General features: G+C 51.6%; 2 protein-coding genes across 2 annotated transcripts; both read right to left on the reverse strand.

The window, feature by feature from the left end:
• Window positions 1–2,930, reverse strand: LOC122390265 (larval cuticle protein 16/17-like). The gene is made up of 3 exons (XM_043383014.1): window positions 2,833–2,930; window positions 751–970; window positions 1–342 (listed from the first exon to the last, which is right to left on the reverse strand). The coding sequence occupies exons 1-3, from the start codon at window positions 2,839–2,841 to the stop codon at window positions 170–172; spliced, it is 402 nt and encodes a 133-aa protein (XP_043238949.1). The 5' UTR covers window positions 2,842–2,930; the 3' UTR covers window positions 1–169.
• Window positions 2,931–15,160: 12,230 nt separating this feature from the next.
• Window positions 15,161–16,381, reverse strand: LOC122390260 (piggyBac transposable element-derived protein 3-like). Its single transcript, XM_043382999.1, has one exon. It carries the CDS (start codon window positions 16,379–16,381, stop codon window positions 15,161–15,163), a length of 1,221 nt encoding a protein of 406 aa, XP_043238934.1.
• Between the last annotated feature and the right edge of the window lie 878 nt (window positions 16,382–17,259).

A 17,259-nucleotide genomic window follows, 5' to 3' on the forward strand; every position in this document is an offset into this window, starting at 1 on the left:
GTCACCTGATGATCATGTATTGCAGGGTAGGTACAGTCGGTATGTAAAATGCGCTCACAGTCACTCGCGTTGCGAACACCACTGATTGGCGGGGCCGCCTCTGACTGAGGGCGGTCACCGGCCTTCAGCGGGACAGCCAGGCGTTGGTGTGGGGGGATCCGGAGTGGCTCTAGACGCTGTCGCTGAAGGTCTCTGGCAGGGCGCCGACGGATCCGTCGATGGCGGCCTGGTGCTCGGCCGACAGCTGCGGGATGGCGTCCGATTCGGCGCTGTAGCCGTTCTCGTCGGCCGTCCACGTGACCGTCACCGTCTGTCCGTTGGGCGCCACGTACGAGTACTGGCCTGAAACGGAGCAGAGGGCAGTGTCAACGGGATAACAGCTCCAGGGGCGGGATGACAGTGTCTACATGAGTCTCACGTCAATGTCGGCAATTGAGAAGACTTGGCGACTGAGCAATTTGAGCACTGTATGAGCATGTTAGACAGACACTAGGGATGTGACATGACAACATCAGTTCCAAAGTCACACAAGCCATGGCGAAACTTGGGTCCTGCTACCACAACTTGTGGCGGCGCTGTGACATCGTATTGACATGTCGGCAACTGGAACCAGTTTCTATGGGGCTTGGCGACGGCAAAACTCCAACAAAACCCACTGCGTCGCATGGAATAAAGAGAGGTCACTGAGCGAGACTCCAGCGAGTGCGCCAGAGGGTCCTCCACCCCCGCTGTCTGTCGGGCGGCACGTACCGCTCATGGTGTAGCTGCCCGTCTCCGGGTCCTGGCCCGGGTAGCTGGTGCCGGTGGCGCCCTGCTGGATGTTGTTGGACGTCTCCATGTCGGCCACGAAGCCGCCGGCCTCGTCCATGCTGAAGTCGTTCTTGACGATCTGAGCGTCGCGGTCGCTGCCGGCCACGTACGGGGCGTCGTCCTGAGCGGCGGCCACAGCCACCAGGGCGAGCACGATCATCTGCGGAGGAGCGGGCACCGGGCTGTCACTGGACGAACGTTACTTAAGACTGAAGTGATCACTCAGATGACAAATCTCATTCAAGAAATCACTCAGTTGACCCTGGCACTGCTCTCACGTCGCCCATAAACTGCTGGGCGTGGGACGGTGTCCTGTGTCGACTGGAAAATCGTACGTCATTATGAACAGCATACTTATTTATCTGCGGCTGCGGCACCACATTGCTCTGCTGTATACAGGGCCCGGCAAAAGTTCTGTCCTCTACTTATGACAACTTTTTCCGGTCCCTAATCCTTTCTACCCCTAAGGGATAACGGTTCTGGCTGCTGCACCCCTGCATTGCACGGCCCTTGGCTGCGTGACATGAGGTCGCGAACGAACCTCAGGTCACGGATCACCGAGCTACGGCCAGTTTCACACAGATTGTTAACCCGAACGGCCGCGTCGAAAAATGAAGGCCTGAAATTTCTATCTTGGGGAGCTGAACCAGACAGTCGGCAATGGCATGCTCCAGGCCGAAATGACATAGCATGCCATTGCTGATCAGTTGGGACATCTGCCTGCACAGTTCGGCGTTGGTGGGACAAGCATATACGGCTGTTGGCAGCGTTGCTGATCGTTCCAGTTTGGGCGTTCGTTCACCATTTCGACCATGAAAGAAATCGCATTGAAAAAGACGGCCGGGAAGAGGGGTCAGTTGGCGACAAAATTGGCCAAGCGGCTTACGTGCAAGGGCTATTCCATCTCAGACAGCGGACCGTGAGACGCTATTGGAAGAGCTCTCTGAGGCTCATTACCACAAGAGTCTCCAGCGGCTTACTTTCAGGTCGACGCATGATCGATGGAAAGTCGACATGCATTCTCTTTCAGGACGGTGCGCCGGCTCATCGCTGTGCCAAAGCCCAGAGATGTTACGAATCGAACATGCCGGACTTCTGAAGGAAGGAGATGTTTGCCGGCTACCTTCCGGACCTAATCCTGATTGAGGAATTCTGGGCTATCGTCCAGCAGGACCTGGACAAACAGAAGCCGGTGGCCAGCTCAACACCTTCCCGTTACAGCTCAAACGGGCATGGTCGAAAATCAGGCCGTCTGTGCCGCACAACCTGGCTGCCGGCATGTCAAATTGTGTTCGTTCGTAACTCCCTGTTCGTGGGAAATATACTGGAAGCTATTAGGATTCGCTGCCTCTTATATAGCAACTTGGAGAGCACATCTTTTGAGAGGAGAAAACTTGTGCCGGAGCTGGACCCTGTACTGATTGACGGGAATTGTTAAGTTTAGTCAGTACGACCAAACTATGGCAATACATACCAACCAACCAAATGGTATGAATCTGAGCAAGTGGATCTTGGAGCTGATCGTACAGATATTTTATTGTTGCCGGTAGCGGATAGGATCATGGATCCAGCTCTTTAATTTTGGTGAAGCTCGAAAGATCCGCTTGGATCGTAATCTGAACATTTTTACCAAGCATTCGGTGGTAATTAATCAAATCTCACCGTGAATTTGTCGAGAGAAAAAATTAAGTGGTGTCGCAATTTGCCATGGTCCTGTTTTTGGGATTCATTTTTTCTCTTAGTTTACACTCTTTGGAACCTCCTGGTTCATGGTTCACGGGTGGAATCAATTATATACCTTTGTGCGGAATCAACACAGATCGTGCATAGCGCATTGTCCAAGGCTCACCGCCAGGTCCTATATGATGTCTTAGATTCCGTCGCCGGTCTGCCTAATCTCCAAATATCAGGAATATTCGGCTGACAGAAATAAAAACAAAGAAGTGAGAACTGCGGGACCATCATTTTACAGCCTTTTTTAGCGTTGGAAAGATACTGGATAGGTACTAGGTAGGTACTCACCAGCTTCATGTCTGCTGCGGCGGTGAAGACGACTCCACTTCACTGGTGCGTCTCCCCGGCAGCTGGCTGCTTATATACCTGTCGGCCGTCGAGGACCGGCAGAGGGGGGAGAGGGCGGGAGCGCAGGGAGCGCCAGACCGGGCCAGACGGGTTGCCGAGATGTCAGCGCTTACGCCCGCAAGGACATTGGATTCGGAAGGCTTGATGTCATCGTGTTGTGTGTGATGACTGTATAACTGTGTGAAGACTTTTTCCATTTTTCAGCGCTGTCAACGCTTAACGGCCGCCACACCTGCCCGCCGGTATTTTTTCCAACTGTTTTGTGGTTAGGTCCTTTGACAAGCGTTTGTGTTCTGTGTTTGGTCTTTATAGAAACAGCTACAAACTCTTATCATTTATAGATACACCATTTCGTTACGCAGCAACCTAACTATTATATTTGTCGTCCACTCAGGCCTCATGACCTCCGGAGGTGTTACACGGAACCGTAACATGCAGTGCTGAACTTGCGATCGGTAGCTTGAAAATTGGTTTAATGCTTGATACTAATGTTTAACTGTCATTGAATAACTACAGGAGTTGAGAAAACGAAACAGCGAGGACAAATTCAGTGTCATCCTCGTAGGTGCTACTTTGTAAGTTCGCTAGCATGCAGATTAGAGATAGCTTGTTGAATTTAATCCATTAGCGGATCCAAAAAAGCTTGAGACCCTGGTATCATTGCAAAAATGCTCCCCTTAAAACAGATTCTTCAATAAAGTTACTCGTATCTCACTTCTTTCTGCTAGGTAGTGCATTTGAAAACTTTTCGCATGCTTAGAAGTGCTGGAGTTTCTCTGCGCGAGAAAAAGTGCGAACTTTCCTCAATGCGGCCAAATGCGGCCGCTGAGTGAGGGACAGATGCCCCAAATGCCTCCCTCTGGGATCTCTCAGTGGTTTAAGTTGTATTAAATATATTTAAATGGTTGTTACGTCATGCACTCTCTACTAACTTTTTATTTTTCTGAAAATATTTTCTGGCTTGTACGTGCAATTTTAAGTCACAAGTGACAAGAATGTTCAGTGCTGACGTTTGCCTCACCAATCTCGACTGAATTTATTTGACAAGACATCTGCATTATTGAACTGCTTTAATGGAAGTGTCGTATCGTCGTGCTAGCTGTCAGCTCACCACGACGCTGCCCTACTGTAGCTAGGTGCTGGTGCGTGGGAGAGCTCCCTTACCTCACCTTCAAGGTGGTGACGGTTGCCATGACGTGACATCAGCAATGACCGCATGGCATCGATTGTCCGCAGTCCATTGAGCTCGGCTTCTTGATAAATGAGCCTCCATGAAACGGCATTTGCATTGCGCAAAAAATAATTGAGGATTCAGTGACTAATAATGATTGGTCTCACAATTGTAATGTGAAGAGCGCGCATGGCATGATGATTAACTGAAGACTGCGTGTTTATGTCGCTGAAGACGCGTAGAGATTTGATGATGAATATTTCTATTGTTTGCATTACCGGGACTTGGTACTAAGCTTCCGTTGTCGTAATTTTCTTCGAGTGACCATTCATAGCTCGCGTGCCGTGGACTGGAACAGAAGTCTGTTGTGTCCCCCGCTTCTGTCCACCTCGTCACACGCCCGGGAGACCCCAGAGTGCGGGTTTATTGCGAAGAAGCCAAGGGAAAGCACAACATAACCGATTGTTTACATTTCCAATACCACGTTCCCGGAAGAGAATGAACCTGTAGTGATGGGGGTCCTCTTCACTCGCCATCACTGACCGCGTAAACTACAACTACTACACCTTAGTCTCTTATCAGGGCTCGACGTTAAATCTACGGAGACCGAAAGAACTCGATCCGACATTACAGATATAGGATCGCTTCTTCAACAAGAAACTAAATATACGTAATACAGTCACAGAAATCCAGCACTAAACAGAGTAATAAATAAATACAACTTCGGCGCGCCTGAGACATATTCGGCGCACAAACAAACTCCAACACCACCCCTCCCTTTGAGGGAACACACTCTACTCGGGGCAGCCCCCTCGACCTACCTACTGGTACCGGTCCGGCGTGAACCGGTCAGGAGCCCGGCGCCGGCGACTGCCACGGCGCGGAGAAACAGGAGAGGTCTGAGGACCCGCCCGAGGCACGGATAGCTCCCCGGCGGCGTGTGACACAGGGCGAACTCTGGGCGGACTGACAGCGCCCTCAGCGCTCCCAGATGGGACCGAGGAATCCGGAATAAGGCTGGCCGGTAGCTCCTCCACTACCGGCTCCTCTGTGGCACGCCCCGGCACGAGACGCCTGGCGTGCACTCTGTCCCCCGTGCTTACCCTGTAGCTCACAGGGCCGGTCCTCTCCCGGATCTGGACCGCCGGCTGGCCTTCGACCCGACCGCTGACTGGCTTACGAACCCGTACCCAGTCTCCTGCCTCCCACCTGGGGGCGGCGGTCGCGGTGCGATCGTACCTCCTCTTGTACGCCGACTGATAGCGGCGGTGCCGCCGGCGTACCGCGCGTTTTCGGCTGTTCCCGGTGGGCGCGTCCCGCTTCAGCACGTCCAGGGTCGTGCGCGCCTCCCGCCCCCTCATCAAGCGGAACGGCGTCTCCCCGGTGGCGGGGTGCGGAGTGGCGCGGTACTCACCCAGGAACCGACGCAGGTAGGGTGAGCGCGGCTCCCGCGCCAGCCGAGCCGACTGAATGGCCCCTTTTATCGTGCGGTTCAACCGCTCGACCAGCCCGCACGTCTGCGGCGAGTACGGCGAGCTGAACGTCTGCCGCACACCACATTTCGTCAGAAATGCTCGGAGCTCTGCCGATCTGAACGCTGGGCCGTTGTCAGAAATGAGCTCGAGCGGGAGCCCCTCGCGAGCGAATAGCGTCTCCAAGAACTGGATGATCGTGCTCGCCGTCGCGTCAGAGCAGAGCGCGACCTCCGGCTGTAGAGGTCGCAGAGCACGATGCCGTACCTCTCGGTCGGCGGACCGTGCATCGGCCCGATGATGTCCACCATCAGCCTCTCCCACGGGCCCTCTGGCAGGGACAGCTCAGACCCCTCCATTAGCAGTCTCTGTCGTAACTTAGGTGAGATCGTCTTTTCAATCACCTGGTCCCTTATGAACTCATCAGTGTGGGCCCCGTACTCACAGGTACTGGCCAGCTGGCGCAGTACGGAGACCCACTGGACCGTTGTCTCTCCCTGGTGCTGGGCGCGGCTACGGAAACGGTAGCGCTCGACGCACACGTTCTGCCTGGGGGCAAAGTGCCCCTCCAGACGACGACGGGTGAAAGCGAAGTCGTCCTCCCCCTCCTCCTTAACACAGGGCGGCAGGGACTCGTAGACCCGCTGGCCCTCCGCTCCAAGGCACGTCAGAAGCACTGCCTGGCGGCGTGCCGGGGCGAACGCATCCCCTCCAACGGCACACAAAAAATGTTCGAACATACGGATCCAGCGAGGCCACGGAACCGTCGGCTCAGCGCCGGCGATCGGCAGAAACGGTGCCGGGGCGGCCGTGAAATCCATCGCGCCACACGACTATGACGCGGAAAAACTCACGGTTCGAATACTCGTCGCCACTTGTTGTGTCCCCCGCTTCTGTCCACCTCGTCACACGCCCGGGAGACCCCAGAGTGCGGGTTTATTGCGAAGAAGCCAAGGGAAAGCACAACATAACCGATTGTTTACATTTCCAATACCACGTTCCCGGAAGAGAATAAAACTGTAGTGATGGGGGTCCTCTTCACTCGCCATCACTGACCACGTAAACTACAACTACTACACCTTAGTCTCTTATCCGGGCTGGACGTTAGATCTACGGAGGCCCAAAGAACTCGATCCCACATTACAGATATAGGATCGCTTCTTCAACAAAAAACTAAATATACGTAATACAGTCACAGAAATCCAGCACTAAACAGAGTAATAAATAAATACAACTTCGGCGCGCCTGAGACATATTCGGCGCACAAACAAACTCCAACAAAGTCGTTCTGTAACAATAAGGTATTTAAAATCACAAGACTTGTTAGTGTTAGATTATCGAGTATCTCCGACCAATAGCGCGCTGCAAGTCCAGCACCTCAGGTCGATGGCCTAGTGCAGGTCCAGTACCTCATGTAGGGTGCATGCTCGTTGCTGAGCAGCCTCAACAGGCAGACCGGCTCTGCCATACTGCAACACCATCTAAACCAAAATCATCTGCCGACCTTCTGCTTCAGTAGCGCATTGCCTCTGGTGGTTGCTCTGTCCGGACGGAGAAGCTCCGGTAGCGGCAAGTTATTGCGCAACCACCATCCCTCTTCCGAGAAAACTCAGTGATGACATGTCAGAGCTCCCTTTTATGGCTCACTCTCGGCGTTCCACGCATGTTGCCGTGACGATTCGCCGTGCAAACCGCTGCACGAAAGTGACGGGCGCTCGCTCGTTATCCAAGAGGGTGAACTCCCGTCTAATGAAATGTTTGCTTCCATTGTCCAGGATGCTTGCTTGTTTAGGATGTTTAGTGCCGTCGTTTCACACGTTTGCAACTGCTCCTGTTGGTTCACAGCAGCCAGCGGAAGTGTTGTGATCAGGGACTTGTTGGTTGTCTTTCATTGCGTTAGAGGCTTCCCGAAAATTGACCTAACTGACTGACATGACATGACAAGCTGGTGCGCTTAGCTTTCATGTGACCCTCAGACAGCTGAGCATGTAGATAGATTTTTAGAGGAACTATCCAATACATCGAAAGTGGGAAGGGCCTCACTTGGATCAGACGTAGCCGTTTATACCTTTTACTGTATGCCTGGTCTATTCAAATACATTAGCCAGAGGGGTGTGGTAATAACTGGTGTAAGCAAATTGACCACGGTCAAAAATGCATTACCAGAATGCACTTAAGCCAACATTTTGGGATGTTCTCGTTCCTAAGTCGGCTAAGAGCTTCGGTCCAGAAAATAAATTTATCGTTGGCATCGTTGGCATACAGTAAAATACATACCAAACTCGGCCGGTGATAAATTTTCAAGACCTCAGTCCTTACTGATTTTTGAACTCGGCCTTCGGCCTCGTTCAAAAATCCAGTAAGGACCTCGGTCTTGAAAATTTATTTACACCGGCCTCGTTCAGTATTATATAATACCGCAGCGACGCCGATTTCGTCAAATCATCAGGTCTTGGGCCATTGGAGCTGGAAATTCTGGTCGGATGACTTTCATAGAAATATTTTCATATTTTCATGCACCATGCGTGCATGAGAGAGCCATACATTTACTGAGTGGCTCCACGTCTTGGGTGTTATGCGTGCCATTCAGGAGACGGCGGCTTCCGCTCGCTCACTCTCCGTTGAGCAGAACATTGCCTGTTGTACTTTTTCTTGGAGTCGTTCGACTAGGTATACCTAGCGATCGTATTAGTCAAAGCACAGCCGCATAATGAAGCTTCTACATATTACATTACCTATCGCACATAGACTCCCATGATTTTCGATGGGTGAAAGTTCCTAACCGCATTCAAGGCCATTCTTATGGTGTTCAGTTACCGACTTTGACAGCTATATTGCGTCCACGTCATCATATTACTAGAAGGTGGCATGATCAGCACGTTAAGCCCTCGCCTCGGCCTCGCATCAGCATGGTATGCTATGGGGATAATTCAAACCAACAACTTATAGGTGCGCCTCGAAAGGAAAAATGTATTTCGAGTTTATGCTATATAAGTGATATGCTTATGTGTGCAGATGTGCATATATGCATACATATACTATGAGTAGGTATGCAAATTCATGATGCATATATAGGTATGTACCTAATGCTGTAACATACGAACTGCATCTCGAAGGTGCAAGAGAACTATACATAATTATGATGGAAAACCTTTGCTTACCTTTAATTGGTCAGGAGTCACCAGTCTTTAATCGAACATGCATTATGTGTCTGGACTATTGCCTATTTTCATGCAAATTCGTGTCTCTGGCATAAAGACACTTACATCAACCAGCTGAGATATAAAAAAAAAACATGTGAAGATGCATCATACATGTTCGGCCTCTTTCCATCCAGGGCTCGACATGTATCTTTCTTCAAGGTCATGCGTGAGAAAACTTTTCAACAACTGTCTGATTGATTGCTGTAAACTTTGTTCGCGTGATTTTGTACTGTAAGAAAAAATGAACATTTTACACATCATTTGATGCGTACAGCCACGTTGTTCGACCCTCTTGTGGCATAGCATCCGAAATAGGGTCTATTGTCCACTGTCCATGTAGCCGTAAGCCATAACGTCAGGGCGATGGTCTGAGTTAAATGACATAGCACCGCCCTGTGATATCTCTAACGCTCCTGCACAAGTACCTAAGTTTGTACTGATACTTTTTGTGACCTTCTGGGACGGAATAGACGCACGCGACATTCTTGGATTTGAACTGGTGGCGAGCAAAAAGAGGCTATAGCGCAATGGCTTGACCACAGCACGATACTACAATGCTCAAGGGTAGGTACATACTGCAACACCTATTCGAGGCTCTTGTCCTCCAATGGGTCTGATACTGATAACCGACAGGACTTTACCAGTTAGATTAAGTATATCTCTATTAAGTTATTTGTTTTATTAGATTCATTGGAGTCTTCCTTTTCCATTTGAGCATTGAGCAGTCAGGATGACGCGTTGATCTCCTTCATTTAGGTATGTTTTCGAAAACAACATAACATTTACGAGATAGCATGGAATATGAACGAGAGCAGGCGCCAAAGCCCTAAAAACAGCAGACGCTTTCGTAAATCAGATACCAAGCTCAATTTAGCCTGCCAAACTTTGAATGAGAAATTAAACAAGATGAAAACTCACAAACCAGCTGTGTAGCTCGTCTGCTAATAAAAGTAGTAAGTTTTTGATCGATCGCAACATGTCATAACGATAATACCTAATCTCTTATCCAGGTTGCGTCAGGGTCGTCCCGTGTAGTTATGGCATTTCCTCCATATGTGGGCGATGTCCTTCGCAACAGGCGCAGTGATAGATGCTACTCTGTTGGTGGTCCGGCTTCATAGTAGTGATTCTTAGTATTGCAGCGCCGGCATACCACATATTTACGGAGAAGGCTCGTGCCGCGATCCAGCAGCACGGGGCGGAGGCAGTGAGACACTGAGACAGTGAGACACTGAGGCAGCGGAGCAGTGAGACAGCAGGGGCGGGACAGAGGCAACTTGGCCCGCTCGCCAACGCCAGGCATCCCACCGAACAGGATCCTGCAGCTGCACCCACCGGCGGGTCGCCGCTGGCACACGTCACCCCTCGGTACCCCCTTCGTCGTCACCAGATATCCGGCGACGGCTCAACGTCTGTGGGGGCTGACGCAGATGGGTAGGCAGGCGTGGCGGCAATCACTTATACCTATACCGGTCTGAATCACGGACGGGCAAAATGTGCGCGTCTGTCGTTGAGCACTTCCGTGTTTGTCTCAGAGAGTAGGCCGAATGTCGCAAAATCTTGTCAGCGCTTAGCTTAGGTAATGTTTTTCTCTTTAGATATCCTAGCTATTTCTTTATTAGGATAGCAATAGCTTTAAGTACATTTTTCTGCTATATTTCGGTAGAAATGTTGCGTGAACCGGTATGGTGCGTCAAAACATGCGATATATCTCGCCAGTATGTTGTGTCAACGTCGTGTCACTGCAGCACCAGACCAGTCGGTGTGCGGCGCCGGACGTCGAACCTAAGCCACGCCCAGTCGGTACCGCCCACAACATCAAGCTCCACCCAGCCACCCTCCTCCTCCCCCCCCCCCCCTGTTCGGCGCTGGTCGGCGGCTCTAGCCCCACCCAGTCCACGACGGGCGCAGCCCCCGCCCCGTTTATCCATTGCACCCTCTGCAGTCTGCAGGTCCTAAGCACCGCAGGCTTTTCAGACATAGCTTGGTAGCTAGTACTTACAACGTGCACCGCAGTCGCTTGAGACCGTTGAGAGCGCAGCCTGTTACGCGTTGTGTTCCGCCTTCACCGTAAAAAAGGTTAAATGTAATCGAGTTGCGTATATCGTTGAGAGCTGCTGCGAGGAGCATGATAAATGTAGGAAGTATCATTAGAATATATGACCTTCTCCTCGGAAAATGACCAAATGAATGAAAATGATTATTTATTGATGAATTGATGATATTTCGGTCACAGACCTTCGTCTAAATCGAATTCGTTAACTCGTACAAGGCAAAAGTAGTGAGTCCGAAATATCATAAATTCATCAATAAATAATCATTTTCATTCATTTGGTCATTTTCCGAGGAGAAGGTCATATATTCTAATGATATTTCCTACATGTAATCGAGTTGCTTAAAGCATAAAGTGTTGACATATTTTGTCTCAGATTTCGAGTGCACCCCTGATTTAAATTTTAGTAACAAAATAATTTATGGAAAGTGAAAGGTTCGCTTTGACCACTGTGACTTGTGCATTGATGAATTTCAACGAAAGTATAAGTAGTAAAAAGCAATGAACTGTAATAAATCAAATAATTACATCATTTTCACATAAAAGGTGATGTGTTGATAAGGTAATCGCACAGACGTTCGATAACTCGCTGGCACTGTTGCAGTACTGTCGAAATTTAGCCGATTATGTGTGCAAATCCTCGGTTGGCCATGATGATTGGCTGCTGACCTCGCCATTGGCCGGCGTTTGAGCCTCTCGCCAGTCGCCGTTCTCTGGCTACTCCGTACCCGGCGAGCTGCACGGTTGGCGTAGAGAGAAGTGAGCACCCAATGAGCCCAGCTTGGGGCAGAGTTCAACCGGTGAGCAAAGGCTCAGGGAGGATGCACTGGCTCTACCGTCGAGCCTGTTTTACTTGTACTACAGAAAAATCACACTATGTAATATGTATTTTCAAATATACATATGCCCAGACAACCTATTTCAACTAGATTTCTCCCAGCTAGTCCCTATAAACACCCAGCGGCTTTTCCGGGGACTCTGAGGGATCCAACATACCCGTGTAAAGCGTCCTCCTAAATAACCCCACCCGGCCCCATCCCCTTCAGTGGCGACCGCGGGAGGTGACCCACTGGCCATCGCGTGGCTTCAGCCCAGCCTTTTTCACCGCCCGCTGAGCGGCGACCGCGCTGCGACGGTCACGGTCGTGCAGACCGGACTCCGGACCCTCTCCGGACCGTCTCCGGATCGTCCCCGGAGCGGCCGGCGCTGACACGGCCCGTTCCGGACGCCTCAAGGACAAGGGCGCACTCTCCTCTGTCCCCAAAAACAGCCGGAGATGCTCGTCGGCATCCCAGCATGACGTCTGGCGACGCCGCGCCGGACCGAAGTGGGAGACGTTGAGAGATGTTGACACTGCACCGGTGTGCCATGACAGGCGACAGTAGCTGCTGCCGCCGGCCGTGAATGGAAGACAGCTGGGTGACGTTCTTCCAGCGGTGGTGATTGATTTGTCATTTCCGTCACGACGGATCGCCTACTCTCCATGCTGACATGCCGTCTACACTACATGCCGTCTACACTACAGTCAATGCTGTCAGGGTGGTAATGCCGATAGTGTTTAGCTCGGGGGTGAGAAATAGTTACTGACGCAGCCGACGAAGCGGCTTCCTCCGCTGGAAGTTGGGAGAAGGCGCCGGTGGGGATGAGACCCCCCCCCCCCCTCCTCTGGCCAGCTGACCCGGGACAGTCTCTGCCGGCTGGTTCTTTTGTGAGGTGACCTCCAGCGCCGCCGCTGTGACCAACTCTGAGCCTGGATGAACGTCAGACACGCGTGGGAACCTCCTCGACTTGTCGTCTCTGAAATTATCCTTAGCACGCATGGTTACTGAATTTTCCAAATTTGTTTCTAGTGTCACGATTTTAAATCGCCATATACGCGTATGTAGCCTCGCTGCTGGTGCGCCCTAAAACACCAAATCATCATCATCGCTTTATGCTCAGCTTGGAGCATAATGTTTTTTTTTTCTGAATGTTGTTACTCTATATTAAAATAAAGCCTCAGAACATCATATGGATGGAATGATACTTTCCCCTGGGTTCTTAATTGCAAAGGAGTTATTGCGCCTGATCATGGGCATTGAAATTCCGTTTGAATCAGAGCCTATTTTAAGGGAATTTGACTGGGGGGGGGGGGGCAACCTGGAAAATTGTCTTTAATAATCCATTAACCCTCGCCCGTATTGGTGTTTTCCAGCTGCGAACGTATAGGTATGGGGGGTCCGTTGGACCCTCCCCCTTGCCGTTTCGCCCCTGATCGAGCCAGAGCTTCGCGGAAAAAAAACGACCGTGCTGCCCGTGATGACAGTAAGCCGATGATACCCAATTTTAAGGTCCTAGGTCATCGGTTGACCTTCCAGGTCAGGTCAATGACCCAAACGTCGGGAAAATCGTAACCTGTTAGAGCGTCGTAAAGGGTGGGTGCTATGTTTTTTTTGGGGAGCTGATCACGAATATCATGTTAGTACTTAGTTATGATCATAGATGATGTCTTCATGCATTCAGGCCAGGTCGGGTCAGGTCAGGCTCAGGTCAGGTCAACCAGTAAGCGTTTTGCCGGGTATTCGTAGTAGGTGGCAACCGCCTCTGACAGTTTCGTAACATGTTACGAAGGCACCAAAACTACTTCGTAAACGGTCAAATGGTTGCTAAATTCGAATTCAGCTAAAAAAACTAGCTTAGAAACGTATAAAACTCGAAAAATGTGAACCGAGGTCATCAAAGGTAAATGACCTGACCTGACCTTCCGGTGACCTTGACACCCACCCTAATGCATGGGAGCAACATCATATCCCATGTTTGAACGTTTGAAACCACGAAAAGACTGCAAACGCGCGGCTAATGCGAGGCGACATACGCCGAATCGCGATCCCGGCCAAACATGGTGCCATGGTGCTAGGCCGCCAGTGCATCTGAAAGAACTGTTGTGCCCCTGACAAGCCTGAGGTTCTAACGACAGGCCCATGGTGCCCCTGACAGGCCCATGATGCCCTTGCGAGGCCGGTGGTGTCCCTGCTAGGCCGATGGTGCCTCTGCTAGGCCGCTGGTGCCCCTGGGCCCTGACAGGACTGTAGTTCTCCTGACAAGCCTGGAGTGCCCCCGACATGCATGTGGTGCCACTAACAGGTCCAAGGTGTCCCTGCGAGGCCGCAGGTGCCCCTGTCAGGCATGTGGTGTCCCTGCTAGGCCTCTGGTGCCCCTGACAGGCCTGAGGTGCCCCTGAAAGGACTGATGGTGTCCCTTGGCCCTGACAAGCCTGAGGTGCCCCCGACAGGCCCGTGGTGTCGCTGACAGGTCCGTGGTGCCCTTGCTAGGCCTGTGGTGCCTCTGACAGGCCTGTGGTGCCCCTGGCGGGTCTGTGGTGGTACCCCTGACAGGCCCAATGTGGTGCTCCTGCGAGGCCGGTAGGGCCCCTGGCAGGTCTGTGGTGCCCCTGGCAGACCTATGGTGCTCTTGCTAGGCCGATGGTGCTCCTGCAGGCCTGTGGTACCCCTAAAAAACTTGTGGTGCCCCCGACAGGCCCGTGGTGCCCCTGACAGGCCCAAAGTGCCCCTGTGAGGTCGATGGGGCCCTGGCAGGTCTGTGGTGCCCCTGGCGCAGACCTATGATGCTCTTGCTAGGCCGATGGTGCTCCCAACCAACAGGCCTGTGGTGCCCCTGACAAGCCGGTGGTGCCCCTGGCAGGCCTGTGGTGTCCCCGGGACCCAAGGGGGCGGGGGGGGGGGGGTCATGACCCATGTGACCCACCCTTGGATCCACCACTGGTCATTACTTGCAGACTGACTCATTTGACATCCATTGCAAAACAAGTCACAGTAGTATGTTTGTTACCCTGTTCCTTTATGCTCATTTTTAAAGTGGGCAAATCTCGACAACTGGGGGGGCAATTCTGTTGAGTGCGGGGGCATTTGCCCCCCAGTTAACCCATTAGTGCCCAAGGTCCTTAAGGTGGTGTAAATTGTTTCATTTTTGCTGTATATACTTATCAGGAGTCACTGATTGCCTGTGATTTTTGGAAAAAATTGGAGATATTTTTTACCTGTTTTTGGGGTGGCAACATTTGTGACCAACGGGTCAATAAACACCATGAAATGGAATTTTAACCACTTTTTCTTACTTTTGTTTATAATAACGTCCAATCTTTCTGCAAAGACTTAAAATGTCTGCATCTGTAGTTGAGCACCTGTATTTTACGGCATTACCACACACAAAATCCAACACAAGGTAAAAGATATTTGACCTGCTTTGATGTCCACAAGGTCACGCCCACTGCGCATTTTTGGGCTTGTTCAGATCATCAGCCATACGTAGGAACCCAACTGGTGCTGATGCCCCTCTTGATCTTCCGTGTGCTCATGGGGGTGGTACACCTTCATGCACTTGGGTGCAGTGGAACGGCGCACTTCTCGCAGGACATGTTGGTTCGGCTGTTGCACACCTTGCAACGGTGGAACCTGGTTTTGAGCTCTGCTGGCCAGTGATGTAGACCGTCGTAGCGGAGGTCTTCTGGTGCTTGGTGGCGGCCAGAGAAGCTTGCTGGAGGACGCGGCACCGTGTTCTTCTTGATGAGGACGTACGTGAGCTCCCGCAGGAAGGGAAGTTGCGGTCCCTTGGCATGCCGTTGAGACAGGAGCCAGGTGTTTGTCCGGGCAGCGTCAACTCCCCACTGGAAGAGCGGCCACCACCACTTCTTGCTGCGTATGGTACTGCGGTAGAGAGCAACACACTGATCAAACAGATCCACACCGCCCATGTGGGTGTTGTATGCATGAAGAGGACGGGGCATCTGTACAGCGATCCTGCCACCTTGCTTCTTCACATACCGGCTGGCGGTAACGAGCGGCTCCAGCGGCTCACAGTTCGTCGCCACCGTCACGACGCGATTGTCGTTCCACCGCACAACCAGGTTGTCACCGTCAGACAGCCACTCCATTGTCCCACGCTGCTTCTTCTCCAGCACCTTCTTGCCTGAAAATGGAGCGCCACCAAGCCTGTTTTCGCGGACGGTTCCACACCCGCCAAGACCCATGTCCGACAGCACGTCCAGAAGCTCGAGTGATGTGAACAGGTTGTCGAAGAATATAGCATGGCCTGGTGGGACGGCGCACTTGTTCAGCAGGCCCAGCACCACGTCAGCTCCCTTCCCCAGGCCCGTGTCAGCCAGTTGGGTGTCGGCCCCACAGTACGGTTCCGCATGATAGAGATATCCGGTGGAGGCTGCCAGACACCACAGTTTGTACCCGTATCTTACAGGTTTGCCCCTTATGAACTGCTTGGTGCTGTGCCGTCCATAGTACGGTACCATTGTCTCGTCAACGCTCAGGTTTCTGGTGAGAGCTGCCGTCTTGAATCCGGCGTTCAAGTGCTGGAAGTACGGACGTACCTTGTAGTATCTGTCCTTGCTGATGTTGCTGTTGTCCGCCAGGTGCAGATTCTGGAGAAGTTCAAGAAACCTGTTCCTGGGCATGAGCTCCTGTGCCCACACAGATGACACGTCGTCCTTTGCAGACCACAGATGTTTCTTGTTGTGCGTCGTTCTATAGCCCGTCATCATCATCACACCGATGATTCCCAGCAGTTCCTCCATCGTCATGTTCAGTCGTCTTCCGTGTTGCGTCGCGTACAAGTTGCTCTGCTCCAGGATATTTTCCAGCAACTCTCTCGTGAACATCTTTTGGAACAACTCACTTGGAGATGTGTCACCGACTTCTGAAGCATCGTCAGGGTCGCCAGCAGACAGTTCAACCCGAAATGTTGGTGGACGGTGCCTCCAGTTCCTGACCTTCTTCCTTTTAGGCCCTTTGACAGAGGTACATTGATCCGGCTCTTGTGTTGCAGAAGCAGCGACGTCACCTGATCCCTTTTCGTGTGTCCCATCGCGAGGAGCTGGAGACTGCTCCCCCGTCACTTCCGCTGATGTCCCCAGGACTCGGCGTGGGAGATGGGCTGTGTCACCAACGGTTTCGCCATCTGACTTGTCGGAGTCTTCGTCGGTATGGGCGTCATCTGCAACGAGAGAACCATTGACTCTGTAAGCTGCCCTAATTCCTCTATCTCCTTTACTGCCAGACCTAATCACGAAAGGGATGCCTCGGGGTAAAAGCAAGACGTCTGCTGGGAATACAAGGGCTTTCCAGACCACCTTCGCTACGTTGATTTAGTAGTCAGCCGCAAGCTCGTTGATGTGAACCATGCCAGTCTTGCAACATCTTACCGTAATATACTTTGGTATATTTGTGTACGATATAATTGCTGCCACAGAAAATGGAACTCAGGAAGGCAGGGACCCCTCCCCCCCGTCCACAAAAACGTCACACTGACTAGAAGGCGCTGTTGCATAAACGTTCGCAAGGAAAACACTAATCATTAACCTTTGAATATGACAGGCTTAGGGTCCTTTCACAATACTACTGGTAAAGTAAGTCAGCTAACGTGTAGTTTTGTAAGTGAATTCGCACATAATTACGAGCT

This window comes from Amphibalanus amphitrite, unplaced genomic scaffold, assembly GCF_019059575.1.
Source record: "Amphibalanus amphitrite isolate SeventyFive unplaced genomic scaffold, NRLGWU_Aamphi_draft 000388F_arrow, whole genome shotgun sequence".
NCBI classification, from domain to species: Eukaryota; Metazoa; Arthropoda; class Thecostraca; order Balanomorpha; family Balanidae; genus Amphibalanus; species Amphibalanus amphitrite.